Source organism: Scophthalmus maximus, chromosome 15, assembly GCF_022379125.1.
Source record: "Scophthalmus maximus strain ysfricsl-2021 chromosome 15, ASM2237912v1, whole genome shotgun sequence".
NCBI classification, from domain to species: Eukaryota; Metazoa; Chordata; class Actinopteri; order Pleuronectiformes; family Scophthalmidae; genus Scophthalmus; species Scophthalmus maximus.
Window position 1 is genome coordinate 960,001 of NC_061529.1, and position 20,597 is coordinate 980,597.

A 20,597-nucleotide genomic window follows, 5' to 3' on the forward strand; every position below is an offset into this window, starting at 1 on the left:
TTTTTTCATGCAGCTGCTCCTTTGTGAAATAAATGGAAAATAAATTCACACAGCACGACTTTCAAAGTTGTTCAGTTCGCACCACAGCTGCCGAGGTTGTGAGGTCACAGGTCACGACTATCTGACTGACGACAGGATGTCACACACACGACACCATCTTTCACCAGAGGAAAACTTAGATTTATTTTCCCCATGAAACATATGCAGCAAAATCCCTTTCATACAGTTACAGCAAAAAGAAAAAATATCTTTGTCATTCACACACACACACACACACACACACACACACACACACACACACACACACACACACACACACACACACACACACACACACACACACACACACACACACACACACACACACACACACACACACACACACACACACACACACACACACACACACACCATGGCGGCAGCTCGTCGTCTCTGTTGAACGTCCGTCTGTTAAACTTTACATCTCTGTTTCCTCCTTTGATTTTTTTTCGGCCTTTCCGGTCGACATCATCTACAGACACAAAGTGCGACAGACAGACAGAGAGACAGACAGACAGACAGACAGACAGAGAGAGAGACAGACAGACAGACAGACAGAGAGAGAGAGACAGACAGAGAGACAGACAGACAGACAGACAGAGAGACAGACAGACAGACAGAGAGACAGACAGACAGGCAGACAGGCAGACAGACAGACAGGCAGAGAGACAGACAGCCAGACAGACAGACAGACAGACAGGCAGAGAGACAGACAGAGAGACAGACAGGCAGAGAGACAGACAGGCAGCCACGCGACAGCCTCTCGCCCCGTCAGCCTGAAGATGATGATTACAGCTGAATCTCTTTGCCCCTGTAATCCTAATAATGTTACTGTAGCCTCTTAATATTTTCCCTCTCTCCCCTCCGCGTTGATGGATGGGGTCAGGGGTCAGGCTGTGATTCCCCCAACGACTGGGGTCAGAGGTCAAGCCGGAGCCTCGGCTCCGTAATGGAAGCTGATATATTAGTCCTAAACGCCGGCGGACGCCCCGACACAGATGATGAATTAACTGCTACCAGGAATTACAGATGGAGTGTTTTGAAGGCGCACACACACACACACACACACACACACACACACACACACACACACACACACACACACACACACACACGCTCATTTTCTTGCTCACACACTAATCTACACACACTCCATATGCAAATAATTAATTATAGATTTCATTGACATCAACTTTATAGCTTTTTTCGACTTCTCTCTCACTCAAACACACACACTCTCTCTCACACACTATTGATTTATCGGCGTCTCCGGCTGATGTTGGCATCATCACTGATTTTATCTATTCGGCTCTTGGCCTCTCGCCGTCTCGTATCAAAGTGTTTTTTAAATCCGTTTTGACGACTGATGTGAAAATACAATCTGGACAAAAAAACTTTAAATCCATATTAAACACGCACACACATACACACACACACACACACACACACACACACACACACACACACACACGCTCTTCAGGTTGTCATCACTGTCACTCCTCAGAAACTTTTCACAGATCTTTGAAGCTGCAAGATGTTTTGCTGCTGAATCACACTGGATCGAACTGGAAGAACGTTTTTGACATTTCCACCAATTTTTACCCCGAGAATAATTTTGGGATCTGGATGAAAACAATCAGACACATTAACTGACTGATTCTGTGAGTCACCAGACCTTGGTGGAAGTTTGAGCTCTACTGAGCGATGTTCTAGATATTATTATTATTATTATTATTATTATTATTATGACTAATATTACACATGAATATGCTTGTAGAAGCCAGACCAGACCAGACCAGAACAAACCAGACCAGACCAGAACAAACCAGACCAGACCAGACCAAACCAGATCAATCTCACACTGACCAAATCATAAAAGGATATGATAAGATTCATCTTTATGTCAGACACATACAGTAGGTCCATATCAAATAAACCAAATGAAACCAAACCAAGTAAAGTAAAGTATAATAAGAGTAAAGTTGAATAAAATAAAATAATCAAACCAGCTCACAGTCTCACACTGACCAAACCAAACCACATTCAAAATCAAACCAAATATCAAATATCAAAACATCAATAGAGAAGCTTCAACCTCAGGCCAAAACAAACCAAATTCAAAACGACAGCAGACCAACCCCGTGCGGTCTTACCTGCTCAGGTGTGAAGAGTCTGGTTCTCAGTCCAGAGGAAACTGCTCCAGTCACATTCATCTTCCGCCACTCGAAGGTTCGAATCAACAAAAGAACAGTTTCCACAAACACACGCGTCCCGCTCGACGTGGAGCTACTTCCGGCTCGTCGCGGTGAGCGGGGTTGATCAGGTGACGTCACGTGTGAGCCGCGGTCGAAAAACGCAAAAGAAAAAAAGAAAAAAAAAAGGATTTCGGCAATGTGTATGAAATGTCCTATGTTTTATGTGGACCTTGAACTCATCGGGTCCGTTGTCTGTTTGTGTATTGGTTTAACAGGTGTCAGTTTGTTACTGTCGACCAATCAGCGTCCAGCTGGGACGAGGATGGGAACCTACCGGATTAGTAGAGAGGCGGGACTAGACCCCGGGGAGGGAAGAGCGAAAAAGAGAAGATAGACGTCACGAGGAGAAACGTTATTAAACCCTGTAACTTTACGTTGTTCCGCCCAAGTTAAGATCCGGGGAAGTTATTTAAGAGCGTGTACTTTATTAAAACGCCGCTAGTGGTGAACGTGGCTAATAGAGCTAGCTGTTAGCAGTCTAACTAGCTAGTTAGCTTGTTGCTATCGCGGAACCGGAAGAGAACGGACTGTTGTTCTTTCGGAGTTCGGACACAGTTTGCATGGAACCTTCGTCAGGAGCGGTTGTCTTCGTCACTCAGCTGAACCGCGGGACAGACGCTTCGAACTGACTGTCACTGCCACCGACGTTCCATGGAACAGGTGAGTACTGACAATTCTCCAATTGGGGTTAAAGCTACAGTGTGTAATATTTAGAAGAAACTTATTCACACAAATTGAATATATTGTCCGTAACTATGTTCATATATGTATGATCACTGGTGCTCGACCGATATATATATCGGCCAACTGATCTGAGCCCTTAGCTGTGCATTTATGTTTTTACTTTTTAGGGAAAACAAATGTTTCGTTTTTTCCTCATTCAAGTTCTAATAATTTGGTTGTATTTGTCATTTTTATGATAAAGTTTATGGTTAAACTAACCCAGTGTGTCATTTTTGTGATTTCCGGCACCATCTGGTGGTAAAGTGTAAAACCGCAACCAACCTAGCGACCGACAGGGGACACTTTATGGCGGCGCACCGCTGATTCCATTTCCTGTTTCCATCAGCGTCAGAAAATTCAACGTAAATGTGACGTATTCTGGAGCGTTTAGTTCAACAACCGTATTCAACAGGACGTAGAAACATGGAGACTCACACGGAGGTCGGGTCCACCTCATGGAACTATATTTAACTCATATATGAACAGAGAGTTATGGACAATATACTCAACTTCTGTGAATAAGTTCTTCTAAATATGGCACACTGTAGCTTTATAGCTCACAGTAGCAGTTTAGCTACTCTATTAGCTAACCGGGCCTCTCTGCACCCTGTTCAGAGTCATGCACCTGGAATTGTAATATGACTGTATTTTGTAGCTCAAACCGATTCATCTCCCATGCAAAAAGTGTGTTTAATACTCTGTGTCAAAGTGGGAGTTGAGTGAGAGGCTACATTTATAACAGAAGATACGTACAGTCATTAATCAGAATATACCATTAACAGCCTTTAAAAAATCATATCTTTATCTATGGTTTTAGTCATGAAATGTTTATAAATCAGGCTTGTGACCTTAGTGACCTCAGTTAGAATTGGGGTCAGATTTTCAGACCAGGAGGAAAAACTGAAACTCCCACAATCCCCAGAACCTCCGACCGTCCGATCTGCCGCCAAAAGCGAAACTCATCTTCAGCAATGTCAAGCCACCGGCCGATGGATCAAACAAACCCTTGATGACTTCTGCGTATCATATTATACACATCCCCCCTGATGTAAGATCCTCTTACGAGCAGATCCGTTTTCAATCTACACTTTTACATTTTCTCTCTCCTCTCGTTCGCGGAACTTAAAGTACATCAGGGTGCAGCCGGTGATCAGGGGAAGGCTCCTCGCTGCTCATCAGGGAGGAAGATGAAAGACGGATCGCGGAGGCTTTTCTCCGCAGCGCGACACCAACATCATTAGAGCCGAGAGAGAGAGACTGGAATCTCATTTCCATTCAACACCGACGCAAATGGTTTTAAAACACGTCTCTCCACCTCTGAGCGTATTGTAATAATACAAATACTTTTTAAATGGAACTTTGAGTCGGTGTGGCGCCGGGCACTGATGACTTCCTGTCACGTCTCCGCTCAGTGTCTCACTCGCCTGCTGGAGGACGAGGAGGCCGGACGGTCGGAGGGTTGATGAACATGATGTCGTGGGGAGGAAACGCGTCACGTTCAGGATCTGATATTTAAAGTAAAACTCTTAAACTCAAACCTCTATTTTTTAATGATTGTGATTTTAATCTTAATTTTTTAATGATGATAATAATAATGATGATGATGATGTGTTCAGGTCCAGAAGTTTGTACACTCGAAATGCAACAACTTCCTGTCTCCTGGCGAAACATCAAAGTTCAAGGCCACGCCCTTCAACAAAAACCTCAATGTTTCAGTAGAATGTAAACAGAAGTCCGTCTGATTAATTGTCAAGGAGTTCACTTAATGTACAACGGATACGAGATTCCCAGAGGAGTCTAATGATGTCCAGTACGTCCTTGATGATGTCAGAGAGCAGCCGTTTGTCTGGTTGGCGTTGCGGACCGGCCACCCGCCCTCATGCCCGCCCTCCTGCTGCTGCCCGCCGAGCGGAGGACGATGGGATCCATCCAAAGCTGTGGACAGTGAGAGTTGTGACATTTGAAGCCTTTAACTAATCTGTCCGTCCACGTTTTATCCCTCTTCCCTCTGACTTCGCAGGGAGCGAGGAGATAATTTGAACGCTCTGTCTGTCTGATGTGCGGTAATCACATGTGATCTTTTCAACAGGGAGCCGGCCGTCTCGTTAATTTGACCGCCGGTGCGCGGCCGGACCCCCACCGCCCCCTCGCGCCCGTCCCCCAATCAGGCCTCTGCCTGAAGAGTAATTGCAGAGCCACCATGCTTGGATGCGCTCGACCTTTACGACCTTAAAAGCCATTTCCATTTTTCTGACCACAAAAAAAAGGAACATATCTTGTTAATTGCAAAAAGGCAAGTATTCCCCCGCCCCCCTACACCCCCCCTCTCTCCTTCCTCACTATTTGATTTCCCTTTGAAGGCGAAATGCTGAAAAGCATTTCCATTTTCATTCATCAACGCTTATCAGTCATCTGAAGGCCCCTTCAGCCACAATCAACATCACAGCTCCGACCAAGAGCGACGCAACAATGAGACACTGGCAACAATCGCAAGAAGCAATTTGCTTTAATGTGGAGTGTGTTTTGTTGCAGCTAACTGCTTTTTTATATATTTTTTTATCCGCTGACAGAAGGAAGGAAGTGTCACCACGGTTAAATATGCAGTGCAGAGCGTCGGGCGGGGAACAGGAAGTGATCATTATACTCTGCCCGTGGACCGTTGAGCCAGGCGTTAGACTCTGTATCAAAGTTTTAATTTCACATTGATGAGCTGTGACAGAAGCATTTGTTTATCTCTTATGAACTCTCTGGGAGTTTGCCCTTAAATATTTTGTTTCTCTGAAGCTAAACGTGGTTTCTGGTGATGGTCGCTGCAGGTGTGACATGACAAGAGGTAAGTAAAATGTCGTCTGAGTAGCGCTACTACTTGACGCCGCTGTGACGAAACGGGTTGGTGCTAGTGGCTTAGCATGCTAACTCGCAAAGCAAGAGCTAACGTGTTGGTCGTAGCTTCCCACCGCTGGAGAAAGAACTTTGTGAGCGATGGGTCACCAGAGGTCGTTGACGAGCCGCAGAGCGGCTGATTGAAGACTAGACATGCCGCCACTTTCTGCACCATGTGTGCCTGAAGGGAGGGAGTTCTGCCACAGGGGGGCGCTGCAGCAGTCGAAGCCACAGGTAACCACTGTGGCCTGTACCGAGAGTGAGGAGGCAGACTCAGTCAGGTGACGTCTGTTCTTATGTTGCAAAGTGGCTCATCACGGTCAGAGAAGGGGTCATGGGTGATGTCGTTGACCACATGTTTGAGCAAGAGGTCGAACACAGTCACAATCCTGATCCCCAGAGGATGAACCCTGTTGATTCTTTCTAGCAGGGACAAACCTTTGTAAACTAGGGACAGTAAATACATCAATATGTTGTTTTTTCTGTCCAACACTTTCACTTTGTGGCTGTGATGAGCACTGTGGCCTGTAGGGGCCACTAGCGAGGCATCACAGTCAGTCAGTTGTACAGCAAAACTTATTAATGTCGAGGCCTGATTCTTTCACAACAATAAATGTTTAAGCCTGGTGGAATATATTGGGGAAGCTGCAGCGACAAACTTTTTCCCATTTGATGTGAAAAGAGACTTTTCATTAGGTTCGGCTCTTAACGGATGTTTATCAAGGAGCGTCGGAGCAATCAGAGACAAATTGATTTGCGTCCAGCGGAGGCAAACACCACATTGTGGCTCCTCCTCCTCATCATCATCATCCATCAATCTTCTCTGTGTCATTAGCAGCATTTGCCTCTTTCACAAACTGACCTTCGTCTGATGAAGTAAACATTGTTCAACGCTCGGTAATATCTCCGCCAAAGATTGTGTTTATCATCATATCAAATCAACCTCTTCAGCCTTCAATTGTGCTTCATCTCTGCGGGAGTTAAATCTTTCTGTCTGACTACGGGCGGCGGCAGTGGGAAAACACGGGTCTAATTAAGGGCAAAAAAATAAATCTTTGGAAGATCAAAAAAAAAAGAGTTAATGGTGTATTTCTGAAGATTGGGGGCTCGACAACATCATAGCTGAACATTTCAGATCTGCAGCTTTGATTTTTTTTGAAAGTGTGTTTACTCCAACTGGGGATTGTGTCCACAACTTGAAATGCAGATAAATAAATAAAAGAAAAAATATCGTGGCAGGTGATGCTGGCAGTTGACTAATATTTCATTAACACTTCATAGACCCTTTTTTAACAGCAACAACCAGTGGATTCCACCGTTGCTGTCTGTTGGGTAACAGCAAATAAGTATTCATTCATTTTATTTACAATTTTCACTTTCAGATTTTCTACTGGGACTGGTGGTGAAGATTTCCAGGCAACAGTAAAATCAAATCGACAGATTAATCGATTATGAAAATAATTGTTAGTTGCAGCCCTACATTTTTAAAATTTTCACATTTTTGTACGTCATAACAACATAAAAAACAACAACAACGTCCAAATGAAGTTTTCCCGATAAATTCAGTTTATTGGTCAACAGTTGGTTTTACATTGTAGTTAGCAGGATCCATGCAGTCAAGCTCTTTATGGCCAAATACTAATAAAGATATTTCACATCACAGGTCACATACATGAGTAAACAATAACACCAAGCATTCCTCCCTCTGAGATTTGACACCAAAGGTTTCACACCTTTTACAATATTTACACAAGCTCAACATGAACCTCACATTATCATCTTCTGATTCTTTATGTTGCATGTTTTCATCAGCTGAACGGGAAAGCATTGGCTTTTAATTCATTAAATAAAAAGGTAGAAGGAAGAGCAGAGCAAGGCACACAATTATATTTAAAGATTCCAATCCCTAATTTGTCAACACACAGACAAACACACACACACACCCGTCTCAACGCCAAACCTGAACCCCGGCGTCACAGCTAATCATCGTCTAGGAAATTAAAAAAAGAAAACAATACATGGTACAGTCGTGGTGAACATACAGCAGTATCAACAACACACGTCCTTGTCATCAGTGATCAAACCTCAACGCCTACACAACAACAACACTTCAGCGTTTGCCAACTTTGGTCGTGTTGCATAGATAAAGATGTCGTTTTTGTATTTGTTAAATTTTTGGGCACCTTGTTCAACCCTCGACTTGGAAAAGGTTCCATTCAGCGTGTTGTCAGGTCGAGCTACAGGAGAGGAAACCAAATGGGTTTGGATCATATTTCCATTTTTAAGCACATTGACTTGTTCCACCACCGCAGCAGCAGGTATATCCAACAATGCACCATGTGATGGGATCAGTCGGGGTGGACAAACGACGACTGGACACAGAATTTCAGTCTATTTCAAGGGACTCCGCATTTCAACAGTAGCTCAAGACTAGCAACTCCCAATGAGATCGAGTGATCCCTAACTCTGAAAGAAAACAAATGGTTCGATCAGGAAGTTTTCTGCGATGTGGAAGAGGTTCATATCAACTTTGCTGAAGGAGAGTAATCTCTACAGAGGACCACGCTCACTACGACCACGACTACGGCTACTTCCTGGCGACTGAACAGTTGTCTTCTCCGAATTCAGTTGGAGAAGACTTTTGAAAAGGAAGGACACCGTTTCGTAGACCTCAGAGAAAACCAGCAGGTTCTGGTGCTCAGAAGATTCACCACAGCGCCACCAACTGCGGCTGCACAAGACAAAACCTCGTCAATCGCTAAAGTTAGAAAAATGTTAAGACTTTTCCACCAAGGAGTTGATACTAACATGGTTGACGGATCGCTAAATACCAACTGGACCGACCATGAATGTTTGCAGAGGACTTCTAAATGCTCAGGGAAACAGTGAAACTGACTTCCCTTCTGAAACACCTCTGAGCAAGGACGATGGAAGTCGGGGTGCTGAGGGGGCTGCAGCACCCCCTACAGGCAGAACGAGTTGTAGATCTTTAATTGACCTAAAGCCAAGTTTGCTGCCTGTTCGTAATGTTCAGTTTTCTTCTGAAACTGGTACAAAATGTTGTTGGTCTTTCAAATGAAATGAATACAATAGCGACTTTCACTCAGCTTCTCCAACTCTGACTTCCTGCTTCTCCACTTCGGAAAGATGTGACAAAAATACAAACTGTCAAAGTCCAGATAAAGGTCGAGTGATAATCCAGAAGTTCTCAACTCCAAAAAGATCATATTTCATTCACTGTGATAGTTTTATTGGAGTTATAGCGACTTATTGGTCTTTTTGTGTTTGATCACAACTAAGCTCAACAAAGTCGGCTATGCTGATGCAAATGTGTCTTTTAAATATGTTTGAGTATTTGCAACTTTTATTAAACTCTAATTTCAATAAGCTTTTTGTATCCGTCAACATTGACGACATCTGTAAATTCAAAGTTCTTCCTTCCCTTTGAAATATTTCTTCACGTCAGCTTTTCTCTATGCAGATCGTAGAGGTTCTGGTTGTGAGATGCAGATATTACAGTTTATCTACTGAGTCAAACAACATGAGATGTAAAAACTCAACAGGACGACGAACGTGTACCAGAGCCACGACTGTCGAGAGGCCGAGTCACAGCGTATTAATATGAATATTGACATCTTCTATAGCTAAAGACCAAGTCTTAGTGTCAGGACATAACATGCTACTTGTGCTACGACACTTCAGCGTATAGTCTGTAGGATAACAGGTGTGTTACTGTATGACAGTGAGATACAGTATGACGTCATGCAGAGCGGCCAAAGCTTTGTGTTCCAGCGGAGGCAGAAGGATTCAGAGGTAGCTCCCGGAAATGAATTTTAAGTCTTCAGTTTGTCTTGACTTTGAGACAAACTGAAAACTACAGTTCGTCACATTTCAGGAGGACGAAATCTTGAGTTTAGATCCAAAACAGATGAATGAAATGGAAACAGCTTCGGTCACAGATTCTGCAGAAACACAATGATTCCTCCAAAAGCATCTCAAATCTTTTCATGAACGTGAAACTATTCATTTGACCACGGGGTGTACAGATTTATCGATTAAAGCGATTGGTCAGTTGATGGAAAAATAACCAACAGCGGCTATAAAAAAAAGTTGTTGTCAGTCCCCAAAGTTGATGAAATCAATCAATCGACACGCAATAATCAATCATGACAATGTGAAGACGTGTCTGTTTTTCACTTTAGGACCAACTTTCGGAAGCCACAATATTTGGTTAAACGATTTATCATTTTGATATTTTTTCCAGTGTCAATCGAGATAGAACAAGAAAATAAGCAGAATAGGGAAAATAAGAATTAGGATTTGTTGCAATTTTTTCCCCGTTCCATTTTACAAATAACAAGAAATGTGAAAAAAATTATCGTTTGCTGCTCTTGTGCCTCTGTATTTCCAGTCATTTGTTCTAAATTGTACCTTAAGTTTGTATCTTGTCTCTTAATCTGCGATTATAATCTCTGTACGTCAAATTACAAATATTACAATCAGGCAAATTTTCTGTTTCTGTTTCTCCCCATAATTGACTTTGACTATTTTTGTCTAGATACATTTTTAAAAGAAGCAGACTAACTCAGAACGTACAACAGTGACGACGTGTCGATCAGGTAGTAAAGCGGCGGCAGCAGCATCCAGGGTTGATTCCATCACCTCAGAGCCAACGAGTCCCTGTTCCTCATTCGTCAAGAGCGTCGCGCGACTTGAAGCTTTGGTGCAGCTCAACGGTTCCAGTGAAATCCTGAAAGCGTCGTATTTGTTTTGAAGTGGATCAAACCGTGACGGTGAAACAAGCTGATGTCAAGATGGAGCTGAGGAAGATTCTTTTCTTTGTATGCAACAGATACGACGTGTAAATATCCAACTCGTGACTCGTCGGTGAACCTGACACTCGACCCGACTCTGAGCTCAGTGTGCTGTTTTCAATCAATCAGTTTAAATTACTGGACATAAGTACACTTCATACTTTTCCTCTTATTAATGAAGCTGAGACAGTTTTTTTGTTTAAATGTAAATTCTACACATATTTTCCGTGTTTTTTAAACCCTGAAGACTGGACTCCGTCGCCCCGTGTCCCACGTCGGACCGGATCAGTATCAGTTCACCCTGAAACGACCGGACCGGTTCTCAGTTCCGCTCAGACGAGTGTGTGAAAAGCTCCAGGAGCAGAGAGGAGGCGGCCGCAGAGATGAAGCCCAGGAGAGAGGTCTGCTCAGCGGGGAGGAGATGGAGGGAGTTCCCTCCTCTACAGCTGGATCCTGGAGGTTCCAGCTCCCAACACAGGAAGTCTCTGCTCGGAGAGAGAGAGAAACAGGTTAGTCTGAATGAGATGCATTGTCTTATTTTCTATCTATTAATTTTCTGGAGATATTGTGAAATTAGTTTTCTTCTCCTTATATCATTGTTTTTATTTAAATAACTTCTCTCTTAAAAATCCTGTTTTCATGTTCACACATTCAACTTGTACGACCTTATTGTGATTTTTTTATTTGATATGTTTTTGGTTTTTGTGTGAAATTTAGTTGGATTATGTTTCATAAATGCAAATTAATTATTCAACTGCAGCTGCATCTCCTATCGTGTCTCTCTTATTTCACAGTTTCCTCCCGTGTGTGTGCGCGCGCGTCAAGTTTCCCAGAAAACGAAGCTCAAACCAAACACGCAAACACACACTCTCCTGTGTGTTTTGCTGCAGACCTTCTGCTGTCTGGGTCACAGAGCACATCATGAGCCGCATTTACGATTGCTTTAATTGCACCGGTGTCTCTGTGAACAGTGTGTGTGTGTGTGTGTGTGTGTGTGTGAGAACAGTGGGTGTGTGTGAACAGGTGGGCTAGACTGGGGCACGCCATGGGGGTCAGGACCAGCTGTACGCATCACTGATATGAGTGTGTGTGTGTGTGTGTGTGTCTCCTTTGTCATGGGTATACATGCGCTGAGTGTGTGTGTGTGTGTACACGATGTGTGTATGTCTTTGCAGGCGGGTGTGTATGCAGGTTTGTCCTCTGGTGTGTGTGTGTGAGTGAACAACATGTCTGTCTAACCTGCAGCTGTTGGGCTGTCAGAGCTTCTACCTGGACTTTTATGCCCTGCCCTCAGGGGTGTGTGTGTGTGTGTGTGTGTGTGTAGTAAGGGGGCAATAGGTTTTGCTGAGCCCTGGAGGCGCCCATAGGGTGGCCACAACACACACACAAACACACACACACACACACACAGACACACACATTGTGTTGGTGATGATCTTTGTCTGTGTTCTGCAGCTTCCTGGTTTGATTTGATAAAAAATTAAATAAATACATTTAAAAATAGAGAAGATGATGAACTCATTTTTTATTATACATATATACACAATAATTCATGGCAACTTGTTATTGTCTAAACTTGTTATTGTTTGAAACATTAATTAAAGGAAAAGAAGAAAAACATTATGTCAGCGAGTCGTTGCGGACGTCACATAGTTTAGTAATGCGTTAACCTAGACACGGTCTAAATCTGATTCAGATTGACCAATCATTCACCATCACATGGTATGAATGACGTCATGACGATGTCATTATGAAAAGTTAGCATTATCTAACATGTTGTTGTTTTTTTCCTTAAAGTTTTGCGGGAATGTGAGGGAAAACTTAATGACGTGATTGTGAGAGGAAGTAAACTCACTCGTACGGGGTTCCTCATCGAGGCCTGGCTCCGCCCCTGAGCGGCTCTGGTGGCCTGATTGACAGCCGGCTGGGAGCTCACCTGACGGAGGGTGGGACAGACAAAAGAAACGGAGTGAGAAAAAAACGAGATAGAAACGCGGAGTCGTCACATGGAAGTTAATCCAAAAAAATAACAATATCACACTTTGTTATCGTTGTTTCACCAGAGAAGAATAAATCAAAACTCTGCCTGTCTTTGTTTTGTAATCGGCTTCTTCTTCTTCACCTAAACAATATGACATTTGAACAAAACAATCAAATATAACTTCTCAAAAGCAGAAGATATATATATTTAGATATATATCTATATATCTATATATAGATATATATTTAAAAAATCTCCCCCAAAAAGAAAAATTAACCACACAAAAAAAATAATGAAAATAATATCTCAAATAAATCAGAGAAAAAAGAAAACTCTGGGTTTACGGAACGGGACTTCCATGGAACGCTACGAAGAGGATGGAAAGCACATTTTACCAATCAGGTACGTTTTCTCGTCCTCATATATCTGAATTTTTTGGCTGTGTGGAAACTCTCTGAGTGTTAGTGGATAGTTTGGAAAACCGGAATCTGTCTGTGATTGACAGAAGATTGATGCATGTTAGAATATCACACCAACGTGAAACAAAACACAGGGAAACGAAACCTCTTCAGCTGAACCGCGCTCGTCTTCCACAGAGCAGGTGAAAACTCATTTGCATGAGCAAATAGAAAAACTTCGACAAGAGCACAAACGCGCTAATTCAGCGATGAGACGAATTGAACGATCGGCGCAGGAAGAGAAAGCTCTTCGCTGATGAATCCTAATAATATCTGACTGATAGTAATTATGCTGATGTTGTTCTGTGGACCTGAACCTCCTAACTGAAAAACTGAGAAGTCTGCAAATCCTGCCGTCCATGGACACCTGAGGGAGGAGAGAGGGATGAGGAGGATGGAGGGGAGCGTAGAAGAAGAGATGTGAAGAGAGAGGAAAGAGAAGAGGGACAGGAAGAGAAGAGATGGAGAAGTAAAGGGGAGGAGATGGAAGACGTCTGAGGAGGTTATAAAGAAAAGAGAAGATGTGAAAGTGTGAGAAGGAAGAGAAGAAGATGGGAGGAGGGTAGTGATGGCAAAAAGAAAGGGAGGAGGAATTAGGGAGTGACAATAGAAAAGAAGAAGATGAGATTATGAGAGTGAGGGAGGAAGAGGAGAGGGAGGGAGGGAAGGTAACGTATATCAGCCCCTCACGTCTGGACTAACATCTGGACCTGAGGACTCTGATCAGGTTAATATGTGGAAACTCACCTGCTTTGTCGGCGCTGCCTTGGCGTCCTGGTGCGAGCCGCTCCGCCCTCTCCTCCCAGTATCCTCCCGCTTTGCCCGCCGAGCGTCCGCCTCCGCCCGCCGCGGCCCCTCCTCCCTATCTGCCTCTCTCATCGGCACGCAGTTAATTTTGGGATTAATGCGCGTGGCGCCCGGCTCTTTTGAGGGATTTGTAGCGGAGCCGCAGACACTTATCTTGGTCATTACGGCGCCCATATTGGATTCAAGCGCCTCAGTACCTGCCAAACATTCGGCTGCAGAGGAGTCTATCGGGGCGACACGTGCCCAGGGATTAAGATAAGGAGGCCCCTCATTACGACTCCTCTCTGCCCGCGGCACGCTGACACTCGCAGCGCCCGCCGATTCTCTTCCAGCGACATCATCACAGAGGAGGTGCGAGTTCTCAGCTCGCCTCTCTTTCACAGGAGGAGGAGGGGGAGAGGAGCGAGCGCTTTCGTCCTCTGGTCGGGAGGCGGAGGTGGTCGTCGAGGGCGAGGAGGCGGAACGTCCCTGAGGACGACTGGGCCCCTGGAAATACAGCTGATCCTGGTTTCTGTCCAAGTGGCTCAGAATATCACCTGGTGTGGAGCGAGGCAAACCCTCTGGACCGGTGCTCGGTGACGACCGGTTCTCCCTCAGTCGGTGCGTCCGCGGTTTCCTGGTGAGCACCATGCTGTAGCAAAGAGGCGGGCCCAGGTAGACCTCCTCTGTGCAAGCTGCAAAGAGGGTCTCCTCGTCCCTGATGTCAGGGCTGGGGGGCAGGGACAGCGACGGGCTGGTCACCTCTTCCTCGCGGCCGCCATCAGCTGACTTCAAGTCCAGAGCGGGGAGGTTGTCCTTGGGGCCAGCGCTCGGCGAGGAGCGCTCGGAGGACCCGGAGGAGGCCAGTCGCTGCCTGGTGCTCGTGAACAGCTCGGGGCTCGGGCTGCGGAGGCCCCGTGTCGGCGTGACGTACGACGGGATGCTGTACGGCGCCGGAGGGGAGCTCTTGTCCTCGGAGCACTGGCTGACCTCGCCGCAGTCGCTATCATGGGAGGACAGCGACAGGTAGGAGTAGAAGTCGCCCTTACGCAGGTGGAGAGGCCGGTGGGAGTGTTCGAGCACCTGAGGGAAGAGGAAGTGGACAGAGAGAATGTTTCATTTTGAGTGAAGGATGTTGTAAAAGTCAAAACTTGTGTCTTTCATTTAACCAGCGAGTCTTTGTTTTATTTATTTGGTTTAATGTTATTTTCTTATTTATTTCTGAAGTAAAATCTCTGTTTTGGAGTGTGTGTATTATTCATATAAAAAATGTTAACATACCGAACATTTATTACCATAACCATCCAGCCCTCGATAGGCATATTAATTTATTATCATTTTTACAGGAGGGAGCAAAAAGTTTTCTGCCTGATTTCTTTTTCTTTTCAGAAATAAAATGAAGACTGAAAAAAAAAAAACTGATTAGCTTTTAGATGAGTTCACTCGCAACAGATACTGAAGAAATTAGTCATCGCAACCAAAAAAAGTTATGATCTGTGATGCGATTTATTGAATTACTACAACTCAGTGAACAAATTGACAGAGAGAAGTTTTTGCTTCTTTGTAGAAACGTCGACGACAGACGAGGTCGAACAGAACTCCAAACGCTGCATCTCCAAAAAACGTTCAATAATTTAATTTGTTAATCGACACGACATACGTTGACATAAGTGTTGCTTTCATTTTTAATTCTTGTGTAATATAAATGTTTGCATGCGATATCGTAGTCATGAAATCCATATTTTTTCCCCGTACCTTGTCTTTGATGTGTGTCAGCGACGCAGGACCTTGGTCTGGACTCGACCGTCCGGTCTCGTCCTGGTTCGGTTCCTCGGTCAGATTCTCTTTGCTCTTCAGCGCCAGCGAGGTCAAGTCGATGATCTCCATCACGAAATCGTGCACATTCTCTTTCTCGCCCTCGGAGGAGGAGGAAGAGCGGAGGTGGTCGTCGTCGTGGCAGGATGAGTGACAACCGGTGCGACGTCTTTTGGGAGGCAGCGACGATTCTTTGTCCCTGACCTCCTTCCTCGTCTGCTCCGTCACAACTGACGAGAACTTGAACTTTTCCTGGATGGTGATGGCCTTCCGTCCGCCGGGCGCCGGCCCGCTGTCGCACGAGGCGTCGTGGGATCCGCAGTCGTCGACTGGCGAGAGGGACGGCGGCGAGGGGAGGGAGGCGCTGTGGCAGGGCAGCTCTCCCTGCAGCTGTCCCACCAAGGAGGAGGCACGTCTGGGCGTGAAGAGTTCACCGGCTGCTGATGAAGATTCTGTTTTCACTATCGAGCTGCCAACATCCCGAACTGACTCCCCCGTCTTGGCCAACGAGTACGATTCCCTCGGCGACTCTCCTTTCTTGGTGAACACACTCGACTCCTCTCGGAGGAGCTCGTCGTCTTCGTCTTTCCCCTTCAAACAGCTCTGATCCACGTTCCCGTTCTCCACGTCGTCTACGAACTGGCAGATGTAGCTCCTGGTAGCATTCCTCCTGTTCTCCTGTTCTTTCTTCTCCTTCCTCGTTTCGTCACCGCCGCCGTTGGTGCTGGTGTCTATTGACTTCGCAGCCGAGCGGTTGAGGAAACCTTGCTGCTCCTTGTTCTGAGAGGAGGTGGTGAAGATGGATGACAGGTGGGTTCCACACTGAAGCTCGTCCCACAGACCTGCCTCAGTTTTACAGGAGGAGGAAGAGGAGGAGTTGCGAGGGGATCGGATCCAACTCTTCAGCTCGCTCTTCATGTACTCCAGTCCCAGAACGTACGAGCCCTCCATCTCCTCTTCGTCCTCGTTACCGGAGGAGTCAATGCTCAGCCTCTCCTCCTCTTCCTCGTCCTCTCCGTCCCGTCCACCGAGCTCCTCCTCGGTGAGCGTGAGCGTGGACGAAGACAGGAGGTCGCTGTCGTCCTCGTCCTCGTCCGTGCACGCCGAAGTACAAGACACGTTCACCACCATGCTCAAGCTCGCCGCGTCGGCTTCGTCCATCGCTTGCCCTCCTCGGCTGTTTCCGTGGCAACGTTTACTGCAAGAGCCCGAGTTAGCATTTACCGCCACGGTGGGATCCAGGAAGTGGTGATTGCGTTGATTTCTGAGCAAAGCGAAATCTTCGGAGCCCAGGGACGAGTCCTCGGTGCTGCTCAGCTCCGTCAACGATGCCGTTGCCGAGCTTTCGTTAATCAGGGAGGGAGGCCCCTTGCGTGAAGATCCTGACATTCCATAGAGGGGCGTGGATCGCCCACCAAAGGAAGGGGAGGCAGGGAGTCGGCTCCGCTGCGGGGAGCTGCTCCGGAGCGTCATGTCAGAAACACTGCGAGTCATCTGCGCTGCCAGAGGACTCTGGATGTTCTCCAGGCGTTTCAGGAGATCGAGGGTCCTACGACTCAGCTCCCCAGACGATGGCTCTGCCCGGACATTCTCAGTTTTCCTATCCTCTCCTGGTTCACCTCCATCCGCCCCTCTGCTCTGCCCCATGTCCAGCTCCCCGAGGCTGGCCAGGCTGCCTCCGCTCTCCCCTTCAGCGCTGCGACACGGGGCCAGGCAGCTCTCCAGAGAGGCGCTGCGATGCAACGGGTCTTTGGAGGGAAACAAGTCCACGCCCAGAGCCAGCAGTGACTCCAGAGACGAGCCCTGAGACGCAGGAGTCGTCTGCGAACTGCTTGGCTGGTCAACTTTGAACCCTGTGATGTCACCGCGAGAATCCACACCTCCCACTTCAAGGTCAGAGTCCGAGTCCGCCGGCGTCAGGATCCCTCGCCCATGGATGAGGATCTCCACCGCCTCTCCTCCTCCCCTCCTGTGCCTCCTCCTTTTGTCCTCCTCTCTGTTTCTAAATCTGTTTTCATCCCTCCTCCATCCTTTCTCTTTCTTGTTACTCTCCTCTGTCTTGTTTCTTTGGTTGTACTTGGAGACGTCGTCTTCAGTTGTATCCTTCCTCTGTTCGTTTTCCTGGATTTCAGAGTTTGCCGTCGTCTCCGTGTCTCCTGTATCACTTACAATCCCGCTCTCACACTCTGACCGCCGACTGTTTGCCGATTGGCCGCTTCCCCTGCCGCCTTCCCTCTCAGCCTCCACATCCAGGTATCCGACGATCTTATCTCCTCCTCGGCTGTTTGACATCACACCTCCCAGGAGTTCTGGGAGGGATTCGATTGAGGAGAAAGAGGAGTCCTTGCTCAGGCTCTTCAGCAGGAGTTGCTGTTTTTGTTTTCCTGCTTTGGTTTTGTGCAGAGAGGAAGTATTGTGAGGAATCGGAGGCTGTCTGTATAATTCGACATGATGGAGGCTGTACACCTGGTAGACGTTGTTGTTCGGCGGGACAGACTGGGACGTCACACTCTGGACCTCTGACGACGACTCAGGATACTGACTGACTCCAATCCTGTCGGGTCGATTCCCGTTGGACAGAACAATGTCCGAAGGCAGATCTGGTTCAGAGGGGAGGTCGAGGTCGAGGTCGAGGTGGTGTTCCGGTACTTCTTGTGGCTCTGTGATCGTCATATCGGTCTCATCCCATTCCCAAGAGTCATCTGGCACCGGCGCCACTGGACCAACCGGGACTGGGCTGATCTGGCGGAGGTCCACTAGACCTGGCTCAAGAGAATTCCCAGGAACCTGAAGTCAAAAGTGAAGAGAGAAGAGAAAAGGGAAACATGTTTGAATTTGTTCAGCAGGAATAAAGATGTTTCAAAGCTGAAGCAGAAAACCATGAACTCATTCATTCATTCATTCATCGTCTACCGCTTTATCCATTTAAGGGTCGCGGGGGGTAAAACCATGAACGCAAACCACCAAAATAAATCCTAAAGGAAAAAGTCGACTGAACATACTAGAGTCACAACCAGAGCAAGAAAGAAGAAGGATGAAGAAACTGAACCACAGGGAATGAAACATCTCTGAATTTAGCATTTCAGTCACACCAATGTCTGCAAGGGCCTTTAAACGTCCCACCTGATGCAAGACGTCGTAAACAGACAAATCAATGGGTCAACATGGTATTGATCTCATCTTGATTACATGAATAACTACATTTGATTTTCAAAAAGAACCTCACGTCACTGGAAACTGTTGCTGGCACGTGATTAAACTTAATACACAACTTTGTTCGTAGAGGATGAATTCTGAATGTGGGGTTTCAACACTTTATACACTTTTGGAAATGTAATTTTTTTGATACTGCTGCTGTAATCTGTCTGATTATGTCTAATGTTGCAGACAACTAATTCCTAGGCAATTCCTGAAACCAGAGTTTAATCCTACAGGTGTTTAATCCTGCAGATGTTTAATCCTACAGGTGTTTAATCCTACAGGTGTTTAATCCTGCAGATGTTTAATCCTACAGGTGTTTAATCCTGCAGATGTTTAATCCTACAGGTGTTTAATCCTGCAGATGTTTAATCCTACAGGTGTTTAATCCTACAGGTGTTTAATCCTGCAGATGTTTAATCCTACAGGTGTTTAATCCTACAGGTGTTTAATCCTGCAGATGTTTAATCCTACAGGTGTTTAATCCTACAGGTGTTTAATCCTGCAGATGTTTAGTCCTACAGGTTTTTAAACCTACAGATGTTTAATCCTACAGGTTTTTAAACCTACAGATGTTTAATCCTACAGGTGTTTAGTCCTACAGGTTTTTAATCCTACAGATGTTTAATCCTACAGGTGTTTAGTCCTACAGGTTTTTAAACCTACAGATGTTTAATCCTACAGGTGTTTAATCCTACAGATGTTTAATCCTACAGGTGTTTAATCCTACAGGTGTTTAATCCTGCAGATGTTTAGTCCTACAGGTTTTTAAACCTACAGATGTTTAATCCTACAGGTGTTTAATCCTACAGATGTTTAATCCTACAGGTGTTTAATCCTGCAGATGTTTAGTCCTACAGGTTTTTAAACCTACAGATGTTTAATCCTACAGGTGTTTAATCCTACAGGTGTTTAATCCTACAGATGTTTAATCCTACAGGTGTTTAATCCTACAGGTGTTTAATCCTACAGGTGTTTAATCCTGCAGATGTTTAATCCTACAGGTGTTTAATCCTACAGGTGTTTAAACCTACAGATGTTTAATCCTACAGGTGTTTAGTCCTACAGGTTTTTAAACCTACAGATGTTTAATCCTACAGGTGTTTAATCCTACAGGTGTTTAATCCTGCAGATGTTTAATCCTACAGGTGTTTAATCCTACAGGTGTTTAATCCTACAGGTGTTTAATCCTGCAGATGTTTAGTCCTACAGGTTTTTAAACCTACAGATGTTTAATCCTACAGGTGTAGCAGCCCACGTTAACCAGCAGGGGTATGAACTGGACTAGGCCAAAATATTCCTCTCTAGTCCTGATTGTATCCCTCTTGTGTTTTTCATTACGAGGTAACTCGTGGGGAATAATATACTGGATTAAGTTGTAAGTAATAGTTAAAATACAATTAGGAATTTAGAAATTGGAGGAACATTAGGGTTAGTGTGACAGATCATGTGTCAGGTTTGGGGATATATTTCGTTACACCGACTCAGACAACAGTCAAATCCAGCTTCATGTAAAATGCAGTCGATCCTGTTTATACAGTAAAGTGTGTTGTTGTTAAAGAAAGGCAGTTTTTTAAAAATTATCATTTAAAGTGCAGCAAATGTTTTATTTTCCTGCACCCGAACACCGAGGGAGTATATGGTT

The 20,597-nt window shown here is 45.4% G+C and overlaps 2 protein-coding genes across 13 annotated transcripts in view; both read right to left on the reverse strand.

Moving 5' to 3' along the window:
- LOC118286489 (alpha-tectorin-like) overlaps positions 1–20,597 on the reverse strand; it is a 475,374-nt gene that overhangs the window by 259,122 nt on the left and 195,655 nt on the right. The gene's annotated exons all lie outside the window — the stretch shown is intronic.
- The window catches only part of akap6 (A kinase (PRKA) anchor protein 6), a 136,421-nt gene continuing 123,267 nt past the window's right edge, over positions 7,444–20,597 (reverse strand). For all 11 annotated transcript variants that reach the window (XM_047337714.1, XM_047337712.1, XM_047337711.1 and 8 more), the window contains 4 exons: positions 15,695–18,541; positions 13,901–15,022; positions 12,570–12,650; positions 7,444–11,199 (listed from right to left, as the gene is read on the reverse strand). In XM_047337714.1, the coding sequence (XP_047193670.1) occupies positions 11,155–11,199; positions 12,570–12,650; positions 13,901–15,022; positions 15,695–18,541 (4,095 nt within the window). In that variant the 3' untranslated portion in view covers positions 7,444–11,154. The remainder of the gene's footprint in view (positions 11,200–12,569; positions 12,651–13,900; positions 15,023–15,694; positions 18,542–20,597) is intronic.